General features: G+C 36.9%; 1 protein-coding gene across 1 annotated transcript in view; it reads right to left on the bottom strand.

Moving 5' to 3' along the window:
- Window positions 1-4,782: 4,782 nt before the first annotated feature.
- The window catches only part of ESR1 (estrogen receptor 1), a 176,348-nt gene continuing 155,330 nt past the window's right edge, over window positions 4,783-25,800 (bottom strand). The window contains 3 exon segments of the mRNA NM_001076701.1: window positions 4,783-5,915; window positions 7,489-7,672; window positions 13,996-14,129. Of these exon segments, the coding sequence (NP_001070169.1) occupies window positions 5,681-5,915; window positions 7,489-7,672; window positions 13,996-14,129 (553 nt within the window). The 3' untranslated portion in view covers window positions 4,783-5,680.

Raw genomic sequence — 25,800 nt, 5'->3', positions numbered from 1 at the left:
GTCCTATGTTGAACCAGCATGGTACAGAAAAGATATTAAAAAAATAATCAATATAGGGACCATATTCTCTCCACGTTACTGATAAATAAATATACTACAAGTATTGAAATATGTCAGTATGTATGGAAATGCTATAGATTACTGGTTTGATTCTTTGCAAACACTAAATATGATTCTAAGATTATTTTACAGAATTGAGTTGAGTTCAAAGTGGTCTTATGTCAATAAAGGTATCATTCATTTATTTTTATCCCTTCCTGATGGCTTACTCAAGACAATTTTTTTTTTTTTCCTGAGGGCTAGTTTCATTGGGAAAGGAGAATTATTTACCTTGATATAAGCTAGATCATGGTAAGTGGCAGCCAACTATAGAAGGCTAAATTCACACCATTTTTCTCTTCTGTCATAATCTATTTCACAAGCCAAAAGAAGGAATGTAACCAAAATAATAAGAATATTAAAGCACATAAAGTACTAGGTACTTAGCTAACGTCCCTGGTGACATTTGTTGCTGACTCTTGATATGGAGTCTCTGATGCTTTTCAGGGAAAGTGAAGAAACTAAGAAACAGTTTTTACTTTCATTTAGATGCACAGAAACAGACACATTATGATTCTTTCAAAAACAGTGTACCATTTTGCTGTCCACTGGAAAACAATAAGCAGAGAAGTATATTTTTAGAACATGCAAATTATAACAAAATTAAACAATATGCTCTGATTAATTTTTTATTTTCAACATCAAATACATTGATAAAAATCTTGCACCAATCAGGTAGCCTACCAGATTTTTTATTTAGACTTTTTTAGAACTTTTTTTAGGTTCAAAACAAATTTAAAAATACCTCACCAAAACCAAAGACGTCAATAATTTCATATGCATCAGTGAAACAAGAGAATACTTCAACAAATACATTATGACAGCTGAGCCTATACCAAAGAAAGGACTTTGCATTGACAGACTACATAGTGCATACAAAAGCATTGGTTTCATAGTACATACAATAAGGTAATACATAAAGTGGCTTGATAATGCAAGTCTCATGACCAGCAGTCTATCCCTTCCTTTTTCAATGGGCACTTTCTGAAGAAACAGACTTCTAATCATAGGCACACAGGATTACAGAATGTTCTAGTTTGCAAGATGGCAGCATATATTTTTTCTAGATTTTTGTTTGTTTATTTCCTTTAGGCACATTTGAATGCAAAAGAATTTAATACCTCTCTAACACAGTGCAAACCCAAATACCCTTTATGGGCAGCAATCACTTCGAAAATGATTTTCAGGACATAAGGCTACCTACATTTGAAGGATGAAGGGGAACTGTGAGTAGAAAGGTAGGACCTTAATATTGGGAAAACATTCATTTTAAACTCTCAGATCAGTTTGAGATTATGCTACACTTGCAGGTGACAGCAAAGATTGATTTGTATTACGATACCATTGTTAACATCACCCTTCTATTACATGTGTTGACTTTCTGTCTGTAAAGCCATATCACGATTGTAGATAGCATTGAAAACATCAATCTCTTTATTCAAAGTAAGAAATACACTTCACACAAGTTCAGCTGAGAATGCCTTATATACAACTGAGTTGCAGTCTAATTTTAAAACAGGAAATTATATACACAAGAGGGGCTTGCAATGTTCTTACTAAGCCTGTAATAAGACTAAACACCTACTGAGGCAGAATTTTTATTTTGTTGGTAGTTTTCTTATTTTTAAACATTTGGAACAGGTCTTAAGGTCTTAAGTTGCCATCAACTGAAATGGATGGAGGCTCCAGTACAAATCCTGACTCATATGAAGGGGATAGTTTGGGATTTTTTTGCTTGATTTTTTTTCAACTCAAGGTCCAGTGATCTGCTGACAATCCTTGCAATATCCTTGGGAGCTCAGTTTAGATTATTTCTTTAATTACACTTTTAAACCCCTCAGTGTAGAGAAGGAGAAAAATCATCAAGTGATGTCACTGAAACATAATAGTAAATTTATCACAACACACACCAATAAACTTTCATTAAACTATTTCACCCAAGTACAAATCTCACTACCCCAACTGGGAGTTTTACCTGAGACAAAGTCAGCAACTTTGAGACGTGGCTCAAACCACTATAAACCAGAGTAGCTTTCACATATTCGAATACCACATATTCTGACACCACTAAATGCTACATATCTCCCTATCTCTTCTTCTACCTCCCAAGCTTTTTGTGATACTTCAGTAACAACCATGCTCTCAAGCAAAGCAAATTCATCTGGTCTATTTATGTTTGCCTTGTGCTGGTATTACATTGCCTATGTTTCTAGAGGGTTTCTTTGTTTTTTGATGTTTTTGATTTTTTTTTTAAAAATCTATGTATAAACGTTACAAAAGATCTATTTTGTTAGCTGTTCAGAGGCATCACTACGAATATTTTGGTAAAAGCATAATTAGCTGCCTTGAAAAGTTTTCTTTAATTTTTTTTTACATGCTATGTATTTTTATGTAATATCCAGCACCAGATATTCGGGTAGTACTGGTTTGTCAGCTGCAAATATAATGTATATATATATACACACATAAAATAACATCTTGTGAAATAACAACTACCAAATGTCAGGCACAATTGTTTGCATACACGAGAGCATCATTAAGAATTACATATGAAAATAGTTGCCATTTTTGTATCATAGACTTTATTTAATAAACTGAATACCCACATTCATCTGTCTGATATGGGGGCCATCTTTATAGATAACCTGGGAATGTTACTATATTCATTAAGGTGCTGCTTCAATAAAAATCTCATTAAAAAGTTAATGATATGGATCCTAAATCTGCCCCGAGGTAAATTAATGTATTACTGGGAATCACTCTTTCTAGGTTGCCCTTCACTGTTGTCACCACAAACATGGGAGGACTGGATGAAAGTTAAATTTCTTCCTTGCAAGGGCTGAGCCCAGGATAGAATTAATAATTACTGTGAGCTGACTGATATTATTCTGTATATTCCAAGAAACATTATGATATCCTTCTGACTGCTGCATACCACTTCAAATCATGCTTTTCCATCTTCACTAGGAATATCTCTTGAGTGTAAAGGTACTTGCCCTTTATGGTACCATCTAAATCTGACCCTCTGTTGTGAATTGCTCTCTGTGAACTTCCTTTTATCCTCTAGGTCAAATTTACATTTGAATCAGTATAATGACCTATTCTGGGATGTAGGAAGGGAGGCATTCTTTTAAACCAATTTGCTTTCCAGCTTATGAGGAAAGCTGGAAATGTATTTGATCTGTGTGTTCTAGCCTAGAGAACAACAAGTTGCATGTACCTTATTTATAGAGCAGCTCTAATGCACACTGGGCTACAAATGAATGATGACGGTGTAAGCATGTGAATTTAACTGCAGGGATTCCTGTGCTCCATTCAGATCTTAGCCTGCACTCATTTCATGGTTTTTCTAACACATCTGAAAACCATCTACTAAAACCCCAAAATTTTCATTTTCTTTCATGACATTTAGGAGCCCCCAAAAAGCCCTTAGGTACCAAATAAGCACTCGCACACGCACGCATACAGACACACACATGCTTTTACTGAATACACAAAAAGACAAAATCTTCAGCACATTCAGAAAAAAATGACACCATAATATGCATCAAGAAAAGGTCTATGAACTTATGATGGCTGCTTCACATGTTTAGGCTTGCACAGTTTTTGAGGAATCTTCTCAAACACTGGTAGCATGTAGCTTTAGGCTTTCAAACTGCTCATATCCTCAGATATGTACATTAAACTATTATAGACACCATTATGTACATTCACTAAAGAATTGTATTCTTGACTATAAGCACAAATCTGTCCTATGCCTTGCTGCCTTCACAACTGCTGTGAAACTTGATCTCACTGCACACAGACTCTGCCTGTGTGACAGGGAGCATAATTAGACATAGGCACTCCTGTATGGCATTACTTGCACTGTTTCCTATATTTAGTTTCTACAGGATATTCCAATCAACATAAAGGTTTCAACTATAGTAAAAACATTCCTAAACCATTTCACTAGCACTGTGGCCAGCTGCTGTGGAGCAGCCTACACATGTGCTAGGAAACAACCTCACTGGTAGGGTGATTGTTTCCAACCAGCTGTAGGAATAGTCCCTTGTTCGTGCTAACTCCCAATCTGCACCTGTCAATCAGAAGTGCAGATAGCACAGGCAAACTTTATAATTACATTAGTAAAATAACCCTGGCACATACAATAATCTCATTCCAGTACCCAGCAAAGTTCCCTGACATTTAATTTTCTAGCACAGAGCCAAACAGCAGCACCAACTCCTGCTTTGGATAGCATATCACATGGAGTTCTTCAGCCTCTTTCATGTCTTGTTGAAACTCTTGATGTCAGTGGTCTTTTTTTATATTTACGGCTGGTCTGAAGAATCAAACTGATCCTTAAAAATATCCTTAGGAGCTACAGACATGCATGGAGAAAGACAAATTCATCTTTCTGGACATACAGTCCCAGCGTCTACACCATGTGTGAGGCTCATTGCCCAGTTTTGGTGTCACAGGTGAGCTGGCTCTTAGCAGTGATTTTGAAGCATGCCACAAGAGCCAAAGAATGACAAGGCAAGGAAAAACCTGCTGCTCTGTGATACTAGCCCTCCCACACACAGCTAGACCACACTCTGCTGAGCAGGATGGGACCATCCCACCCTTCTGTGCCAGTCTCGCACTGGCATCCTCACCCCTTGCTTTGTAGCACAACAAAGCACAGGATAGGGGGAGGGATTTTTTTTTTTTTTTTAATAGTGCTGGATCCTGTATGTGCATGAAGACCTTTATTTAAGACCTGATGATTTTTGTAATCATCTGGTCTGATTTGAGAGTGTTATGATTCTCTGTGTTATCGCTGTTTGCCATGTTGCCCTGGATTTACACTCTTGGGCAACAAAACAATTTAACTTTCTAGGATCAGACAAGATAATATGCATTCAAAGCAATTCATCTAGAAGATATGGTAAGGGTACCTAAAATTTGGTCAGAATGTTGAAAGGGAGTTGTCTGGTGATGTAAGCCAGCAAGGTAAAATACTATAATTCTCAGACAGCAGTTCCTTTATACCGTAGAAAGAAAAGAGGCAGGAATCTAACTAGACTACCAAGGCAGTCCCTCGCAGTGCAGCTTCCCTATGACACACTAAGGTGCCAGTCAACTTTCTCTTTACGCTGCCCAAGAAGTCATCCAGAATCTCTACCAAACTGCTTCAAAGTTTCAAGCAAGTAAAGGACTACGTGAGGTCATGATTTTGGATGGATATTAACAAAGACCACCACTCATGAGGATACCAATATGCATGGGTGGTATGGCCTATCAATTTATAGTAAAATGAATGTATGGTTCAGATGAGGACTTAGTTACCCAAATAACATGCAAAATTAAATTAAAACACTGCAAATTTTAAATCAAGTTAGCCAGACAATCCTTGCTGGCTATCCATAGCAATGAAATGTCTTCCATTTAGGATAAGCAATCAATTTAGGCAAGCGCTTGACAAACACTCATATGGAAAATGCTGGTGTCTGTTGTCACTGGAGTGTTTTCAAAGGTGGCACTATAGATGAAATGAAGCATAAGCTAGGTAGAACACGGCTGGGTTTCTCATACCACTGTATATGCTGACTTCTGTTTATAATGTATTCTGCATATTCTCCTCTTCTTTGCTGTTTATATAAAAAGACTGCAAGGAATGAGATGAAGCTGATGCAGTTGTCAGCTGGCTTCGGTTCTCCTCTTCCATGGGTGCAGCACTCCTGGCTGCTGGGGCGTGCAGTCGGTGAGCATCCAGCATCTCCAGCAAGAGATCGTAGAGCGGAACTACATTCTTACACTTCATATTGTACAGGTGCTCCATTCCTTTATTGCTGTGGGTTGTGACGAAAAAAGTTACTTTCCAAATAAGCTATGGGGCGGGGGGTGGTGGGGGAGGGGAAGATACCAGCTAATGATATTTGCTGTGTTCATATAAATAAATCCTATCTTGTACTCAACAACTTAGCAGTGCATTTGCTGTACACATCTGCTACAGTTAAGCAGAGGGTGGCACCTTCAAAGAATGTTGCAGACTGCTGTAGTCAAGAATGTAGCAGACTGCTATACATCTGGAATTTACTTAATTGTACAAATTCTTTTTCAAGGGGGAAGAAAAGGTTCATTAACAAAAGAACAAAGAAATTCTATGAAATGACACTAGTGAAAAAAGCCACATGCACACATCCCTTGACTTTCCCTCAAAGATCTGTGTATCAGTTCAGGAGGTAAAATTTGCATGTTTCATATTTAGTAGCTATGATGTGGTGTTTAATTTAAATTTCATTAGCTGAAATAATGAAAAATAAAATCTGTGTAGCAACATCTCCATAATAATAAAATCTATAGCATATCTTCATAGAAATTTATTTTGTTAACACTTCATCCACTGAGCAGTTACCTTAAGAGGTAATTTGAGATAATCATTTGCTGCAATTACTAGTAGTGTGTCAGGCAGCTCACCTCTGATTAGCAAAAGGCATAGTCCTCTAGACTGGAACTTGGTAGTTCTGTATTTATCCTTAGCCATACACTTCGCATAATAATCTCTTTTCTAAAGTGATTTGCAACTATGACACTTGTGAGAAGTGGCTGCATAAAAGTGAAAGTTTTATTAAATCTTATAGGAGACTAAAGTTTGCAGAGCTGGGCTACACCTACATTAATGTTCTAATCACTTTTCATACACCTGTGTCCAGGTCTGGGGTTAGAACAAGTTCAGAGCTGGGCCATGAAGATGATCCAAGGGCTGGAACACCTCTCCTGTGAGGAAAGGCTTAGAGAACTGGACTTGTTCAGCCTGGAGAAGAGAAGGCTCCTTACAGAAGCCTTCCAGTACCTGAAAGGGACCTAGAAGAGAGCTGAAGAGGGACTTTTTACAAGGGCATGTAGTGACAGCACAAGGCAGGGTGGCTTCAAACTAAAGAGAGCACGTTTAGATTAGGTACTAGGAAGAAATTCTGTACTGAGAGTTGTGAGGCAATAGAACAAAGTTGTCCAGAAAAATTGTGGGTTTCCCATTCCTGGAAGTGTTCATGGCCAGTTTGGATGGGGCTCTGAGCAACCTGGTCTAAGTAGAAGGTGTCCCTGCCCATATCTGGAGGGTTGGAACTAGATGATCTTTAAGTTCCCTTCCAAACCAGGACATTCTGTGATTCTATGGCACACATAAGATTAAAGGCAGATACTCCTTTCTATCAAACTATCAGCATGGTCAAAACAAAAGGCAGAGGAAAAGGCAACTAGAAGGAACAAATGGGGTAAATATTTTCATATGGAATTTTTTTTTTTTTTTGGTAACAGCCCTTTACACAGTTCGCACTCCCACCCATGAAGGAAAAGTGTGCATGTATATTTGTGACACCTCACTTGCATGGGCCTAGCACAAAAGTGTGTGCTTGCTCTCACCTCATGTGTCTGATATGAGAGAGGATGAGGAGGAGCTGAGCCAGTCGTCTGTGTTGCTGCTGCAGAGAAAGACCTGACTTAGCCATTAAGTGTATCAGAGTATCTGTGATTTTATCCAGGACACGGTGAATATAGTCTTTCTCTTCCAGAGATTTCAAGGTGCTGGAAAGAAAAGTGTACACACCTAGAGTAGGAGGGGAAAAGAAAACAAACAAACCACAGGCAAAAATTACTTTGGTGGACTCAGAGCTGCCCAAGATATGCCCTGTGCTGCCTCTTAAGCTGTGTTAAACCAAAGGATCTGACTGTGTGCCAGCTCTCTTGCCTGGCAGCCATGCTGCTGTTCTGAATGACCCTGGAGCCCATGGATTCATGGAGTGAATGGAATGCCATGGATACAGGCACTGTGGGAAAAGCAGGAGGAAGAACACAATGCCACTTTCCTGCCTGGGTTCCACCAAGGTCTGTACCAGGTGCTGGGTGACACCTGCAGCTAGACCTTCTCTTGGTCACTTGACTCTGAAACCTTGAGGAGACGCTGTTCCCCTTGAGAGCTCCGCAATACTTACCAACCAACCCAAGCTTTCAGCAGGTTTTGCCATTTTCCCTGTTAATATTTGATTTTTAATGATTTTTCTAGACAATTTAGAACTGAATAAAGTTACCACAAAACATATAAACAAAACCAGGGTTTGTTTATGGATGTTTGCCTCAACTAAATTCTCCCAATGAAGAAAAAGCCTTGAAAGGTGTGCTCCTTCACCTGCAAAGCTGACTCTGCTTTAAAAAACGTGTCCAAATCAGCTTGAGCAAATTTAGCTGCCTTGAATATCTTACTGCTGAAAGTGAGCAGCCTGAAGGTTTGGACCAGAAAAAAAATTTTCCAGAAGACAAAACACCTTAAAACTCCCTCTCCAACAGCCCCTCTACATCACCTACAAAAGTCTCTAATCCAGGCATAAAAGCTTTTGCTACTAGTAAATCTTGGGAGCATGAAGCACATCAGCTCTCAAAATTGTAAAGTCTAAACTATTTTGGGCTGTTTTATCTTGATTATTTTTCTGGACAACAACACACAGCCAATGTGAATCAGGTCACAACAACACTGTGCTGCCAAAAGAGAGCTGTTGCATTCAGCATCAGTTTTTAAATCTTTTGGACTGAACCAATAATTCTAAACAGGTCATATTGCCATAATCCAGTCCTGAGGCACCAGACGTTTAAGATGTACATACAGGAATACAATCAAACTGGCTGCATCATAGAGTGTTCATTGTCCTGTGTCTATAACAGACTTGACAAATCCTGTAGTTTGGCCCTTCTGCATCAGCTCATCTACAGAGCCAAGAAGAGATCTGGATTTTGTCTTCAGGAAAAAAATAGTTTCTGGAATAATGTTTTGTTTTGCTTTTCTTTAAAACATCATATATAGCAGAATATGGAATTCAGTTAGTGCTATGAAGAAAAAAAGGCATACAGACACTAGCATGCAGACATATATGCTATAGCTTGTCAGATATATATGGTATAGCTTGTTTTTACTGTTTGCAGCCTTGGGGCTACCACTGGATGTGAAGATATTTTGCTGTGCATCTGAGCAGTCAGGGAGTTGAGATTTTTTTAACATCTTGGCCTACCTCATCTCACATCTTCTGGGTACTTCAAGGACCTGACACCTAGAACTACTGTAACCTACAAGTAGTTTTTATGATTTTTTTTTTCTTCTGTACTAAAAAGAAATGTAAATGTGTTTGTGAATGTGAGTGTCTCTGGGAAAGAGTAATCAAGAAACTGTTTTAAAAGACTGCAAGGATAACTCAAACATAGTACAACTTCTGAAAACTATCAGTCAGAGTTCTTAATTTTGGTAATGTGTATTGCTTCAAATTTTATATGGATAGGTAGTACAGTGGCCTCTTTTCTCACAGAGAAATAATAATTTCACAGCTATGAAAAAATAATTTTATAGCTATTATTATTTTTACCAAAATTCACAAACAGAAACTGGTTCTGGGGCTTTTCTCAGCTGAACATTTCTCAGCTGACTCTGAACCACCCTCAAATATGCCTATTGACAGTACAAGGCTTGATAGCTTAACATGTACCTGTAGGGGCAAGATTCTTAAATATTACTGGCAAAGCACAATCCACTAGAAGGAAATATTAATCTCATAAATGCACAGTGTCTCCAGAGAAGTTTACTTCAGCCACAGGAACCTATTGTGCTCTTGCAGCAATACCCCATAGCTTCATATTACTGAAACTAGTAAAAGAAAAGAATCTTTTAGGAGGAATTTTTTCTCACCTAGGTCTAGTCTAGAAGCTATTAAAAACTGTAAATCAAAAAAGCACTCCCCAATAACTGTAGAGAATTCTGGCAACTGCCAGTCAATAACTGCCAAGAAAAATTATGTTTTGTTTTCCTTTCTACACTCTGCTCCTGCCCCCGGCCATTGACTAGAGATTGCCCCCAAAAAAATATGCTGGTTATCACACATTCATACACATCCAAGCAGAGCTTTCAAATGAGGGTGCAGAAAATTGCCTTAACAAAGTGAAACTTAACAGTCTCCAAGGTCTTTCCAATCCTAAATTCAACAGCTACCAGACTGATTTCCAGTTCTTTCTGTAGGTCAGTGTTGTAAAACCTAACAGGTGCAAGAACAGAGAAAGAACCACCCCAGAAGAAAGCAAGGCCTGTTGGTCCATGCCCATAACACATACCAGAACAGGATCTCTCAGGGGCTGCAGTGCTACCATGCCAGCCCTTGGCATACATTGATAGAATTTTACATCTCTCACCATATATAATATATAATTATATATTTGTTGCATGGTACTGTAGAAGAGAATGTCCTCAAAATCTTTTCTGTTACAATAAACCCCAGTTTAAAGTATTTTTACATTTGGAGTTCAGGTTCACAGAACAACACCCAAGGCTCTTCTTCTTCCAGTACACGAAATTGCTCTGAAGCTGTAGCAAGACAGGCTCTGGTATGAGGAAATTAATTTCTGTACCATGCACTCCTGGAATCATCCAGCCCCCAAAATAAAGAAATAAATAAGCACAATTTAACAGGAACTGAAAAACACCAGGAGAAAAGAATAACAAGGAGTCACATGTAAAAATGCATCAGGAGGTCTCCTGTATTCATCAATTCAGCCAAATCTTTCCATCTCTGTGGACTAACCAGCTAACTATTTGGGTAAATCAGCTGCTAAGGCAGATGTGACCTACATCTTCATGTCCAAAATGAAAGCCTTTGGTTTGCTGCATAGCACCACTCTTCTCCGATGCACTCAAAAGTAAAACACCTGGTATCATGTTGCCCTTTCATTATTCTAATACTTACTTTCCAATGTTAAGTAACAGCTGAATATGGTTTTCAAAAACACTACTTTGCTTTTTAGTCGAAGCATTTTGCTGCAGCTTTAGAGAGGGACCTTTAGGTTTGTTATTTAGATGGACACAATTATGTCCTTGTTGTTACAGACATGTTGTCACCTTAATATCTCAGGAAAACTATGTAAGTAGGATAAGCATCTACCTTGGTTTACAAACAAAACCTTCCATCCTTTCTACATGCACTGACCAAATCTTAAAAAAAACCAAAACATTGTGTTTTGTCCAAAACCACATGGAAAAGGAGTGTAAAGATATTAAGCAGCCTTGCAAGATGTTGCAAAACCAGAAACGTCCAACAAAGGCAATAAACAACACTACCTCATGCAAAGGGACTTCCAGATGCCCAAGGATTTAATAAAGAAATGTTTGTGTACACTCACTGAATTAAATCTACACAAAGATTTAGAATGCAAATGCAGACTGCTTTTAAACATGAGATGTAGCATAATCAGTATTATTTGTTTAATTAATCCACTTTTTAAAATCATTTTGAGATCTGCTGGTTTAATCACATGCAGATATAATACAGACAGCATAATAAACACACAATGAATTTTTGGTTTATTATGCTGTTTCTTTAGTAGAAGATTTGTGAATATTTAAATATGCACTCACGGAAAGAAATCAGGTTAGGATAGGTTTGTAGGTCATCTAAGTTCATCCTCTTGCTCAAATAGTGGTAACTTCAGGGTTAGAACAAATTGCCCAGAGCTTTGTCCAGCTGAGTTCCGAGTATCTGCAAGAACTGAGATCCTACCATCTTTCTGGCCAACCTGTTCCAGCGCTAAACTTCTCACTAGGTAGAGATTTTGTTCTGTTTATCTGGTCAGGATCTCCCTTGCTGTGGTTTGTCTCCATTGCAGATTGCCCTTTCCTCTTGCACCCCTGAGAAGGGTCTTGCCCTGGCTTCTCCATAACCAGCTGTTCATCAGCTGTCTGAGGGCTGCAGTAAGACCCTCCTTTACCTCCTCTTTCCCTGGATGAACCAACTCAGCTCTCTCAGCCACATGCTTCAGAGCACATAATGTTTCATATCTGTCCAACATTTTATGTAAGGCTATGATCTGTGAAGTAAAGCATCTCCAGAAGACATTTTAGAGAATCTATGCCAGACACTTACACAAATCTTACACATACCCCAAATTATGCTACTTTGTGTTGCAGTCTAATGCCTCTTAGTTTGAGCATCTCAAGAGTGTGATAGTCAGAAACTTCAATCCACATTCCCACTGTTCAGCTATAATATTAGTTTGTTGTAGGAATATAAATACTGAAATGTACCTTTATGCATAAAGGTAATGAGATGCAATATAAACATACAGTCTGTGGCCGTATATACATAGAATTTACATCGGTCCCATCTCTCTTATGGGCAGATGGAAATCTTTTACAGTTTTTCCTTAGGGGAATCTGGTAACAAAAAATCCCATTAATACAGTGAGATGTGCTTATGAAGGATAGTTGGTGATGCCCGGCAGAGCTTTGTCTAAATAAATTCTTTTTTATGGATCAATTCTAAATAAAATATAGGCACAAAACTTCTCTAGAGCATGACTTAAATTCTTCATGTTCAAGACATGAGTATCTATTTTCTTTTATTCAAACTTCCAGTTCTATTTTTTTCTAATTGAAATTCAAAATGCTTATAAATAAATTACATATTCTAGATTTATTTAAGAAGTTAATTACCTTTGAATATATTAGCTAAAATTCTGGAGGAGCATCACTTTCCAGGAAGAATATTTAACTCTAGGAAATATTTTGTTACAATTATTAAGGCAATAAAAGGAAAATAAAATGTCAAACAGGAATTACTATTGTCACACCCTGGCAATTAAGGTAAGATCAATAGCCCTTAATTCCTAATAGACCACTTGCTTGCCTCAAATGTTACTTTTTGGCAATTGGTTGCAACCACAGAAAACCCTGAACCACATTCATAACTCATAGAACATACATAAAGCATTTTATACTCGATTGTATAAATACATAATTTTGCTTGAACTTTGAGCAGATGACAGCCAAACTTCCATAAAGAAAAGTGCCTGATCAATAAAGCAACATCTGCTGCATTTACAGTTAGCCTTTGATGTCAATATCCTAATTTTTTTTCCTGCAATTTGGGCAAGTGATTTGTTAGACAACTGGATAAAAAGGACATAGAGCCCTCCACATCTGTTTTCTCTAGAGGGTGGTACCATGTACATGCTCAAATGCAACAGGAAAAACTACAAATGGATAAATCCTCATTGAGAGACTCTGGCATCTTTTGTCACCAGGTAACAGCTTAGCAGAGAATTGTGTCTAAAATTTTTACTTTGGTGCCTATATTATTATTTTAGATATCTATTGTTTCCATGAGAATACCATGGGTGCCACTTCTGCATATAAAAACAAATTGTCTGGAGTATTTTTTTCTCATTTCAAACAGAAATGAATCCTCTGGTGTGTAACCAACGTTTTCTTTCATACACTTCAAGTTAAAGTTGTTTGTTTCAATCATCTCATGTAAAATTCAAATCATCTAACCTTAAATATATGTATCTGTATCTAAACTTACATTTATTATCTAATCATCTATTTCTGAAGTGTACTTCACGATGAGATCTACAGCCAAAAACTATAAAGGAAGTGGAAAGTGATGCATGTTAAACTTTTAGATGCCTATAATTTAATATAAACTAAACCATGATAAACTCAATCACATTTTTGCCCTTATTTCCTTTTATTTTGCCATCACCTGAGCATTGCAGTTAAGCATTGTTTTTGGGTGCCCTATGTGTGCTTCCAGCTACTTCAGTGTCTTGTAAGCAGAGTTTTAAGACCTGCCAACATGGGGTTCAAAGCACTTCTCTGACCACTTTCCATATCAGCTGCACACAGTGTCATCCACTCACTGCATCCACTTCCTGAGTCCCATCTACACCACTGGACAGGTTTGACTGCTCCCACCCCTGCCTGGTGATCCTGCCTGCATCTGTGTTGAAAACCCATTTCTATTGCTGCTTTCTCAAAACGAAAATGCCATTAAAGACAGCGGTGTTCAACCACACGCAGAAGCAGACACAATTACCTAAGGGACAACAAAGCACAAGACTTACCAGAATTGAGCAGGATGATGGACTTAAGGCACACAAATTCCTCCCCTTGAAGGTTCATCATGCGAAACCGAGCAGCAGTAGCTAGCAGCATGTCAAAGATTTCCACCATGCCCTCTACACATTTCCCTTGATTCCTGTGTGAATATCATAAATGGGAAGACATTCAGTTTTAACCTGGTGGTACCAGGAGTTTTTCATCCCCTTGGACCAACACCCTCCAATTTGATTTCATCAGCTCACGAGCAAATATGTGACTTCCTAATCTGTGCACATTTGATTACAAAAGCACTGTTCTCAGTGTTCCAAGTAAAATAAATAAACTATTAAGTACCATATTTCAAAAAAAAAATCAGTTTCAGGAATTCATCATATTACTGTGGTGGAATATTTTAAATTGACTCAACCAAATTCTTATATTGAGGAAAAGATTTGTTCAAAACTACATTTTGACTTGTGTGCATGTGTTCTGCTTTTGTTTCTTTGTTTCCTCATTCTTTTCTTTTTCTCTCTTTAACTGAAATGGTCCCAATTCATTGCATTTCTCCCTTCCCAAACATTTGCACTTGCACAGCAAGCTTGCACAGCAAGCAACATTTGCACAGCTAGCTTGTTTCTAGCTGCCCGACCAACCTTTAATGTTCCAACACACTTCTATCGATGTTCAATGTCAACATAATACCTCCTTAAAGAATAAGCTTATTCATGAGCTCGAGAAGGACCTAGGAGGGCAAAATCATGTCTGTATGACTGAATAAAACTATCACTTCACATATCAAGTAACTTTTTACACTGAACAAAGCTGAAGTTTGAAACATCTCAAAGTGTTCATTAGTAATGGCAATTAACCATCTCCTTCTGCTCACAGTACAAGGCATTCCCACTCACTAATTTTCATCTTGCCCACTCAACCAACAGCTGAAAAATTAATGCAGATTTTAGTTATAATTTGTGAAAATTTAGTCTGCAGATCTTTTGGTCATTTCCATTGCTACCTTTTACAAGAACTACCTACTTTTACTTCTATTAGGCCCTCCTGATTGAAATTTTAATATATAATACTTAATGAGCAATCCGATCTGCTGTTTAGAAATATAATACTTTTTAGATATGACTTTCATAAACAAAATTAGGGAGATCATTGCTACAGTAAAATGCAAAAGAAATTTCAAATAAACGAACTATGATTTATAACATGAAAAAGATTTAACATGTCCTAATTTCATTGTCATAAGAAACCTACCAGCATAGAGACACCTGCCTCAAGTCTTAACACAAATGTCCTGTTCAGAACCTGTAGCTAATGCCTGAACCCACCCCAGACCCTCAGACAATACAGATATCTTCCCTTCTGATTGCAGACTGAGAAACTTCTTTGCACTCTCCAAGGCATCAGGATACGTTTCAATGCTTCTGGTACAATATATTTGCCCACAACTATATAGAAATATTAATTTCTTCTCTATAAAATTTATCACAGAGGACAAGAATCCTTTAATAGTTTTGAATAAACTTAAATAATGCCCCCAAAAAGTTTGTTTCAGAATTTAGTATTTCAGGATTTTGCAGAAATGAAATGTTTCCATGGATCAAAATACAAATGACCCATATTAAAAAAAACCCACATCTTCATGACTGACTGAGATATTTGGTTCTTAGAATCCACAAAACAACTGCAGCAAGCTTTCAAAACATTTCAAAATATTACACAGTCTGTACAAATTGTAAAATTTACATGTCTAAGATCAGAGGGTAAAAAAAAGAAATAGGAAGTTATTTGCAAAATCAGACCATTTGACATGCCTTATGATGCCTCCTGAAACAGACATTTTGATAGCAAGTAAGAATTATTCCCAAACTCCTACAAAAATAGTTCAATAGACTGTAGTTTACAAAATCAATATTGCAATCATTATTCTCTTGCTGACAAGTACAACCTCTAGACAAAAACCCCTGATCCAGCAACATATATTCCATGTGCTTAAAGCAACATGTGTGCCTCTTTCCCATCAACTGAACTCATATGATAGAATATTTAAAAGTTATTTAAATTTAAGAGATTCTAAATAGTTCCCAATCTCTTTTGCTTTGCTATCTGTGTGTGAAAGTCCAGACTACTCCATAAGGGGAAAAAAAAAACCCAAAAAAACCAGAACCTCTTTAGCTAATGTACTTTAGGTGAAGTTATATAACCAGCTTTAGGTATTCACATGTGCAAGGAAGGACCTAAAAATTTTTCCTTTATTTTCAGAGGTAGGAAGCAGATCCATCTCCATTGATATCAATGGGAACTGCAGGAGCTAAGTATCTTTGCAATATAGGGTTCTATTAAATTTTGTTTTATTATTTAGGCTACAACAATTATTTTCTTTGTCAAGCAATAGGAAACTATCTGAAACTGGAATCTCCAGTTCTCCTGAATTGCCTTCTAACTTTCTAACATAAGCTGATAATACCATCACATCTTCACAGTTATGTGTTCTGTTGATAGGGAGGCCTATCTGGGAAAGCCTAGAGAACTTTCCTGGAGGACAAATTAGCAATAGATTTAACACTTATCTTTATCCTGCCATCTTGCTGTTGTCTTTGTGTACTCTCATCTTGATGAAGAGAAGACAACAAAAGCTTCTTTATTGTGCAGAATCAAAAAATGAAAATATATTCTCAGAAGAACCCTTTAAATTTGGCTATTGAGGAAAGTTTAGGAAAGTTAAACAATTTGAATTAAAGGTCTTAAGTGACTGCATAAAAAAACTACTTGTATTAACTTTAGTAGGTCTATAGAATCACAGTACCATCCAGGCCAGAGGGAAATTCAGAATGACTTTAGTTCAGCATCCCACTCAAAGTGGAGTCAGCTCACTCAAGGCTTTATGCAATGCTGGTCTTGAAAATCTCCAAGGATGGAGACTGCACAAACTCTCTCAGCTTAATTACTTTCATCATCATGCTTTTTTTCCTCCCCTATATCCAGCCAAAACTTTCTCTGCTTCCATTTATTACTCCCATTTCTCAATCTCTCATAAGGCATTTTAATAAAGAGCCTTGATAACCTCCTTGTAGACTGTAGGTTATGCAAACTTAAAAGCCCTTTCTCCTCCAGAGGGAACAAATCCACTTCTTCCAGCCACAAGGCATGGGGTCTGGCCTTGGTGGTTCTCCACTATGTTTACTGAAGTTTATTAATATATTTCCTGTAATAATTTGGATTTGGCATTCCAGATAATAAATGCCACATAAAAGCAGGATAATGGCTTCCCTCCCTCTAATGCCACACTACTACTGATAGTGATATCAGTAGCCAGGGCTATTTCACTGTGTGTAGGAATAAGAATCTAGATTTTGTTTAAGTATGGGGAAAAACCTAGACAGCAGGAATGCTTTTAACAGAAGCACAAGATCAAGTAAAAATTAATAATGAAGGGTGCTTGGGTGAAGGGAATGGGGACTCAAGGACTCAATGGATGTTCTCATCAAATTTTAATTCAAAGGGAAATGCTAAAGACAGCTGCATCATCCAAAAAAGTCTGACTGTGTTTGTTTGTTATCTGTCTTCTTTTACCATGGTACTTTATTTGATGAAAAGGGTCTGCCAAGAACAGATGGATGCACATGGCTAGGACAGGGAATATCAGCTTCAAAAGTGGACTTAGTAACTTGGTGATGAAGCCTGTAAAGAAGGCTTGGATGTCTTCCTAAGCCTAAAGGTAGGTTAAGAAACAGGGGAGAGAAAAGCTGCAAGGGTAACATTCACATTCCCAGTTAGAAAGAAGGGCATTCACAGATTTAACTCAAATTCCTGTGCTCTGACACAGGAGGAGAACAGTAAGTCTGTATACAGACTTCCAAAGAAGGCATGATGATCTTTATATACATTAATATATGTAGTAATATTAATGTATTTATATAATATATAAATAAATGATATATATTTATTCTTTATAATATTCTATATAAACTAACTATTAATAGACATTGGTAGAAGCTTTCTACTCCTATGTGAAGCAATGCACTAGAAGAGCTTAAGGAAGTGGGATGTCAGGAAAGCTCCATCAGCAAGGATTTAAGACCAAATCAAGAACATCTACTTGGATGCTTTAAATACTGCCAGATTGGTATTATCGGGTTACTTAACTAACAGAGGATTTCACCTTTCCTCAATGCTGTGCTTTATCAGTCATTAAACTATGAGAAAATCAGCAGAGAAATTTTACTTCAGACCATCTTGCATTTAACCAGTAATACCAAGGGATTGTAGAAAAGGTTAGGGGAAAAGTAAGCATTAAAAAACTAAAATCTGAAAAAAATTAACCCCAAAGCTCTAGAACCAAACAACAATCTGAAAAAAACACGAGTCAAGCAGAAAAACAGAAACTACCAAGTGTAAAGTAAATCAGTGTTAGACGCAAATCCTGCTGATAAAGATAAATGCTTATTGTTCTGTCAGTATCCAGGAGCTTAGATATCATTTTTCTTTGGAAAAAATGTTGTTTTGATCACAGCAATCTAGCTTGCACCTTCACACAAATCAGCCAATAAGTGGTGTGTGGTCATGAAGGTGTGAGCTGCAGAAAGGGACAAATGAATTACATGAAGGACTTGTTCTACAGTTCCATTTTGTTGTTTTCTCTGTGGTTTTTGGTTTGGGGATTAGAGGACTTTTTAATTGACTTGTTCATAAGCCTTCAGAGGTAGCAACATCTTTTGCTCATCCTATTTCTTCCTTAATACTGGCTTTCAATTAACACACCCTGGGGAACTTCACAGACTACAGTCAATGGCTGGTATTACAACCTGCTCTTTCAGAGCATACTGTTAAGAGCCCATTATTTCTTATTCAATATAAGCTTAAGAGCAAAGATTTGGGTCAATTGCTGGCTAAAACATATTCAAAATTTATAAAATTAGTCTAAGATTTAAAAGTCATAACTGAAAAATATTTGCAATAAATATGAACTAGCACATTTATCAATAAATAAAAAGAAACAAATATCTGTTTTGAAGTTATTTTCACCTAGAGTTAGTCACAGATTGCCAGAGCTACTGATTTGCATGAATTGTCTGGAAATAATATAGTTCAGTGGCCCTATTCAGGCCTATATATTGTTAGGTTTTCAGTATCTCCAAGGACTGAGACTCCAAAACTTCTTGTCCTGCCACTGAGAAGAATCTTCCATTGCCTTCTTTACTTCCCCTCTCCATCAGATATTTATCAGACCTAAGTCTTCTCAGATTCTCCTTGTATGAAAGTTGTTCCAGTCTACTCTTTGTGGCCCATCACTGGTCTCAGTCCAGTCTCAATACATGTCTGTCTTGTGTAGGGTAGCTCAGAACTGGACACAGCACTCCAGACTTGCCACAGCATGTCTGAGCAGCGAGAGAGCATCACCTACCTCTAGATGCTGCTAAAGCTTTTCCTAAGGAAGTCTGGGAGGGCAGTCTACTGGCTCAGAGGGCACCCAGTTGTGCTGAATTCTCAGAAAATTTATGGAGTTTCCCCCACCATGGTGTCCTGGAGGCAATTCTGTATTTATGTTCATGCACATACCTAGGGAGGTTTCCTATTAATAGGTTTTATTTTGCCTTTCCTGTCCACATCATCCTGTTTAAAGCTCCTTCACCAGGTTGGCCAATCTGCAGAAATCATGATTTTGCCTCACTTTATGGTATGGATCTCATCTCTTCCTAGACACCCTCGATCTTCACAGCAGGTTCCATGATAAGTTAAATCCATGTTGTTGACACCAGCTATGCCAAGAGTTGTTTCCCTGCAGGATCTGCCCATTCTGCTTCAAGCCCTTTCTCCTCAGCAGCCCCCATGGACTGGACCACCTGGGCTTCCACATGCTTGACGCTTGCCCTCACAATCAAGTGTCTTTCCTGACTAGATAACCAGAGGATCATCCGCCCAGGCAAACAGGGTAAGAGTAGTACTCTGCACATTTGAGCAGTGGTTAATCAGGTCTGAAACACAGAGACAATTAGCTACTAAGTACCGTTAAAAGATTTTTCTCTTTGTAAAATATAATGTGAAATGGGTATACAAGTATGCCAGGTAGGAAAAAATCCTGAAAATGCTGCTATGATAGTTCTAAGAAAACTAATTACTCTTTGGTCACATTTAAGACATTTAGATTATAAAATTATTATGAAGGCTCTCCATTTGGGAATAATAAAGCTAAAATAATTGGCCAAAAGGCCTTTTTCAGTTTAATTTATAATCAGTCTGAGACAACATAAAGCCAAAAAACATTTCAAAATTTTATTTGTATCATAAATGCAAAGAAAATTTGATTTTGGAATTAACAGCATCACAGTACAATGTGATCTAGAACTGGGGCCTGAGCTTCCAAGGGCAGGGTTACTAGATGAAGAAGTAGTCTCATAATTTGTGTAGGTACTATCTTGAATCCAGAATTATTTCATTTTCTTTGAAAACTTTTTTCTGTGCCTACAAATCCCCAAGTGAATCTATCAGCTGAAAACTCTGAAGATCATAATGAGAGGGGGCTTTTTTTTTTTATCTTTTTTTTTAAGAATTCATCACTTTGAGCATTACCCAGCACATCTCCAGACTCTGGAAAGATTGTCCTGATTTTTACGTGTAAGTTGTTTGAGTTACAGAATTAGGTAGTCTTTGAATTTTGCTCAAAAAGATAGTAAAAACTGATTCATAATAAAGACACAGTAATTTTTCATTCTTTTAAGTTTTATCATTCTGTCTCTTGTAATAGTGTTTTGTTTTTTTTTCACTCTGCAGGGTCTGCAGTATAATAATGCATCTCAAAATTCAACCATACAGTGAAAGATGAAAGAGAAACTTAATTTCAAGTGATTCCTTAACTGCCTACAAGTTAATCCATTCAGCTCTATCGAGCAAATAGTCTAATGACAAGATGATTTTTTGAGCTGGGTTTTCTGGATGGTATCTATTGCTATTAAAGACATGATGAAAAGCAAATATACAATCACTTTTCAAATCCATTTTGAAGGGCAAATTAGGATATACTTGTCACCTATGGAATTTTTCCTTTTGAAACAAATACAAGCAGAAGGCCACTAAGGAAGCATTCTGAATCAAGCACTTGGGATCACTTTGCTTCCTTTTTTTTAATGAATCAATGGTAATTAATGCATTGACAATTTCACATGAAATGTTATGCATTTACTCAAGTGGCCGACAAGTGCGGTGTCCTCAGACATTTGTAACATTTTACAAGTTGAAGGACTAGAAAAACATACTCAGATTTCATCTTGATGCCCTTCTATTGTATGTAATTTTATGTCTATCAAAATATCTACATAAAGAACTTAAAAGAGTATTTTCAGATATAGTGAGAAAAGTTGAGAAAAAGTGCCATGAAAGCAATAAATTGATCAGCTACCCTGTCACACAGTGAATGCTGTAAGGTTTTTTGCTATTTGTGTTAGTTACAGTTTAAATAGATCCACAGTCTCCTGCCATTGCTCAATCCAAAAGTGAGTAAAAGGAAAATTCTTCTATTTAGAGAGAATGAAAAATCTCCATCAAGCACTGGAAGTGGAAGTAAGTTTCTGAATTAAAACGAACCCTGAAAAACAGATTAGCTTTCTCCATAAAAAGAAAAAAAAACATGACAGAAACACCAAAATACTGACTACATTGAACTGAAATTTTATAGGCCCCTAGACAGATTCATTTGCTATGAGAGATTTTTTTACAACCATGATAAGAAAATAACAGTATAAAATAACATGAAGATAGCCATACTGTTTCATATCAAAGGTATATTTAGCTGTGGGCTAAGCACACAGGCATTTGTATCTGCTGGTTTTAAGTGACTACCTCTAGTTCTGGGCTGGAAGAGGTAATTTGAGGATTTCCACACATCTTCTCAACATGCTCATGATTTTATACAACTCCTATCATTTTTACTTTGTTCCCATTCTTCTAATGAGTATCACAGGCAGAGAAGTCAGTCCATTTAATTAGTCACAAAGCTCGTACCTCTGTTAAATTGTGCAACACCTCTGGGTATCTCTCCTATTCCTTCAATATTATTGTCAAGACAAAGAAAATCAGAAAGGCGCAGTTTTCTAAGCACAGATGAAGCACGCAATTAAACAGAGGAAATGGCAATGATTTGTATTATTTCTATTTCCTGTTGCAAACATTCTCAGGGGGAAGGAAAGCTGCAGTCTGACTACCAGCAAGCAAAGAACTGCTAGTTCTATATAACTAACTGCTGGTAACAGTGAGACATAACGATCAACTCAGAATGCTGTCTAGCAAGATCAGAATTATTATTCCCCTATATACATTCCATATCTACATAAATTTTGGAACTTAGTACTTTATGGAAATTCAACAAGATGTCCATCATCTACTTGCTTGTTAATTTCTTAAGGACTTCAATATATTCATGGTTTCCTCTTATAAAATGCACGGTGACTATCACTATGTCATATTCATCCAACTTCAGCCAATTCTCTTCTTTAGATGGCATCCCATCAGCTTCTTTACTGTGGTCACCAGGCTTCCTTTTTAAAATGCAAGCACTGCATTTCATATTTTGCTTCAGATTCAGCAATCCAGCTACTTCTATCACAAGATGCTTTATGTTTCAAGCCTTTGAGTAACCTGAGATCAGCATGATATCTGAATACAAAAAATCCTTTAAAAATAAAGTCAAATATTACTGTCTTATTCTTGAAGAAACATCACGTTTTCTTCAAAATTATAAACAGTCTACTGTCAGGCCTGACAAATTTCAACCGTGGTCTAATGACATTTTTAAAGCCGAGTTTCTTGGGAACACTCCAGACAGAAAACATCTGGTTTGTCCTACTAGAAACCTAAGCCTTTACTTCTAAATTTGCCTTATACAATATACTAATTTTCAAAAACATAATATAAAATCTTGAATTTATTATTTGATTTTAGTAAGTACTTTACATTAATTGCAAGAACTTTGATTGTGCCATTGTATTTCTGATTGAGCCTGTTTTTTCTAGTCTATAATTATTGTCATTTGAGCATTTTAATAGCAGCAGTACACGGTAAAAATCTACTAGTTCTATGTAACTGGCAGACCGTTAAAATTCCTGATTTTGAACCAAGACTCAAGTGTTTGGGTAATGTATTAACAGAATAAGAATGGATGCATTACCTCACAAAATACACTGTCTAATTACAATGCAGACTGGGAAGAAAAAGAGATAATGCAATCATATTCATCCATAGAGACGACAGCAGTCTACGCATGTTGTCAACTTAATTGTTGTTTAATTATTTTCTTACAGGCAAAGAAAAATTTTAAAAAGCAACAGAGAATTATTAACTAAGGTCTGCTTTACAGATTCTTTAAAGGAGTCTTCCAAGTGTGAATGGTCACAAAGGAAAGTTAAAGTACTTATTTAAAAATGTAACTGGTTGACTCGCATAGAATTAGAAAAGACAGTTTCCAAAAGATCTTCAGAAACAAGACAAGCATATGTGTAATATGACCCAAGTAGGAGTGAGATGGGAGAAGAAAGGCCACATTTTTCAAAAAACAGCAAAGCTGAAAGGTTATTTTTATGACATTTCAGAGAGATGTTAACAAGACAAGACTGTATATATCTAGCCAAAGCACAAGAAAAGTAGTATAATAACATTTGGTGTGACCTAAGCTTTAGGAACAGATGTATACAAACTACTACCTATATCAGAGATCCTTGACAGAAAGAATCTGTTAGAATCGGGATAAGCCTGAGTGCTGAAATGAAAGGGGTGCTCAAATCAGAGATGATGTCTGCAACAGAATGATCACAGGCATCTAGAGGAATACACAAAGTGTGGTAAAGCTCTGTATTAATAATATAGAGATTTCACTAAATATAGAAGTGTTGGATGGAATGCTGAGTAATGTGGCCTAGTGAAAGGTGTCCCTGCCCATGGGATGGAGCTTGGAACTAGTGATCTTTAAGGTCCCTTCCAATCCAAACCATTTTATGGTTCTATGAGTACTTGATGCAGTGGAAGGACTTCATTGAGTGAAACAGGCTTTGAATCTGTGTCTGTCCTGCCCTCTCGAACCTGACAAGCAACAGATTTTTGCTCTATAACATTCTGAAAAGCCAATTTGCCCAAATCAAATTAACACATCAAAATATTGTTAGTACTAATTAACAAGTAAATTAAGAGTTATTTAACTGATTAGCAAATCAGTGTTTCCCAGAGTCAAGTAATTTATTATTTTTCTTTCTGCAAATATCCCTACCAAATGGAGTGAGGCAAGTTCATGATGACTTAGAAACATGTTTCTTATTATTTGAAAATTAGAAGATGTAATAGATCTACATTTTACAGTCTTAATTGAAACTTACAAAACAAAGAGCCCTGGAGTAATACGTGGTTCTAGTTGCATGCAATGGTTTTCATTTATCCAATAGCTGATTTAAAACTGTGTGAATCAACTGCTCAAACTCCATTTTACTGGGGATTTTAAGTTGAGAAAGACCAAAATTTAAAAAAATATTTTAAAACTGTTTCAGCTTTTTGTCAAGACTGTACTTACATTTAAACAAGCAGATATTTTCTGTACCTAAAGTGAGACTGTATTTTATACTTATCTAGTTCAACATCACACAGATCATTGTGCTTACACAAGCGAAATAGAGTTTTTCTTACGGCAATAAACATTCCTCTATTACTGTGACGTATTATGTTTTATCCTGTTAGGTATCATTTGTATTTTACTAAAATGCTGAAAGTAAGTCCTGGGGTGTGTGTGCAAATAGAGGGCAGGGAATCAAAGGATTAACATTGCATGAATGCAACCATGGAAACTCAGTACCCGACAGTCAACAGAGCAAATTGATCATACATTTTTCTGCTGATGAGAATTTTGATTAATTTACACATCTTGTGGCTGAAGAAGCTGAGGGCACTGCCCTTGACATTCTGTTGCCGCCCATCTTCCCTGGCAGCTATGTGATGAGGTCAGGAGCTTGCCCAGCTCTTAGCTGTCTCTGTATACTCCATCTCAGTTTGGCTCTTCTGCCACTTTCACTTTAGACCAAGATGCCAAAGTCAGCCCTGAAGTGGCCTCTGTGCACAGCAGCTCTCCCCTGCTAGCTCTGCTATGTGGGCAGTAGTCTTCAACTAAGAGGACCGCCAACAGCTAAGATTACTCTATCCTAAGCAATTTTGTTTGAAAATGTAATTGAAATTTTTCATTAAATTTTTCACGACTAAGAAAAGAGATCTTGAGTTTACATTAAGAGAGTAGAAAATATGTTTTAAAATATCAGTCTTCCTGCTTTTAATGTGAAGGCTACCAGCTAAAATCCAGGATATTGTCATAGAGTACAGATGTATATTTTTTCTCTCAGAAATACTTAGCATATTAGCAAGACTGACTAAAAATTAAAAATGCTTGATGAAGGGAGCAAGTATGTGTTTGTTATATTTGTCTTCAGTTTTCATGGGGGAAAAAACCCCCAAACTTTATATATTCTCTATAAATAAATAAGACTGCACTTGAGATTCTATGAGGATTTTCTTCCAAAATTTTGCCTGGCTGTTTGGATAAATTCCTTCTAACTAAGAAAAACTAGGAGGATATTAAATAAACAAAAATAACTATCTGAATTACATTATATAGTGTTCATTTTTTCATTTAAAATACTTCTGCAACAAACTGTAAAGATTATAAGAGAAATCTAGTGCTGCCTTCGAAAAAAGTACTTCAAGCAGCAGCTAAATCTCAGATGTATTACTTGTCTAATAAATGACCAGCATCCTGATATTCCTGAGCATTAATTTTCCAGTCTCACCTACCATAA

The sequence above is a fragment of the Taeniopygia guttata genome, chromosome 3 (assembly GCF_048771995.1).
Source record: "Taeniopygia guttata chromosome 3, bTaeGut7.mat, whole genome shotgun sequence".
In the NCBI taxonomy this organism is placed as follows: domain Eukaryota; kingdom Metazoa; phylum Chordata; class Aves; order Passeriformes; family Estrildidae; genus Taeniopygia; species Taeniopygia guttata.
Note: the sequence above shows the minus strand (reverse complement) of the source record. Positions and strands in the feature narration are given on the sequence as shown.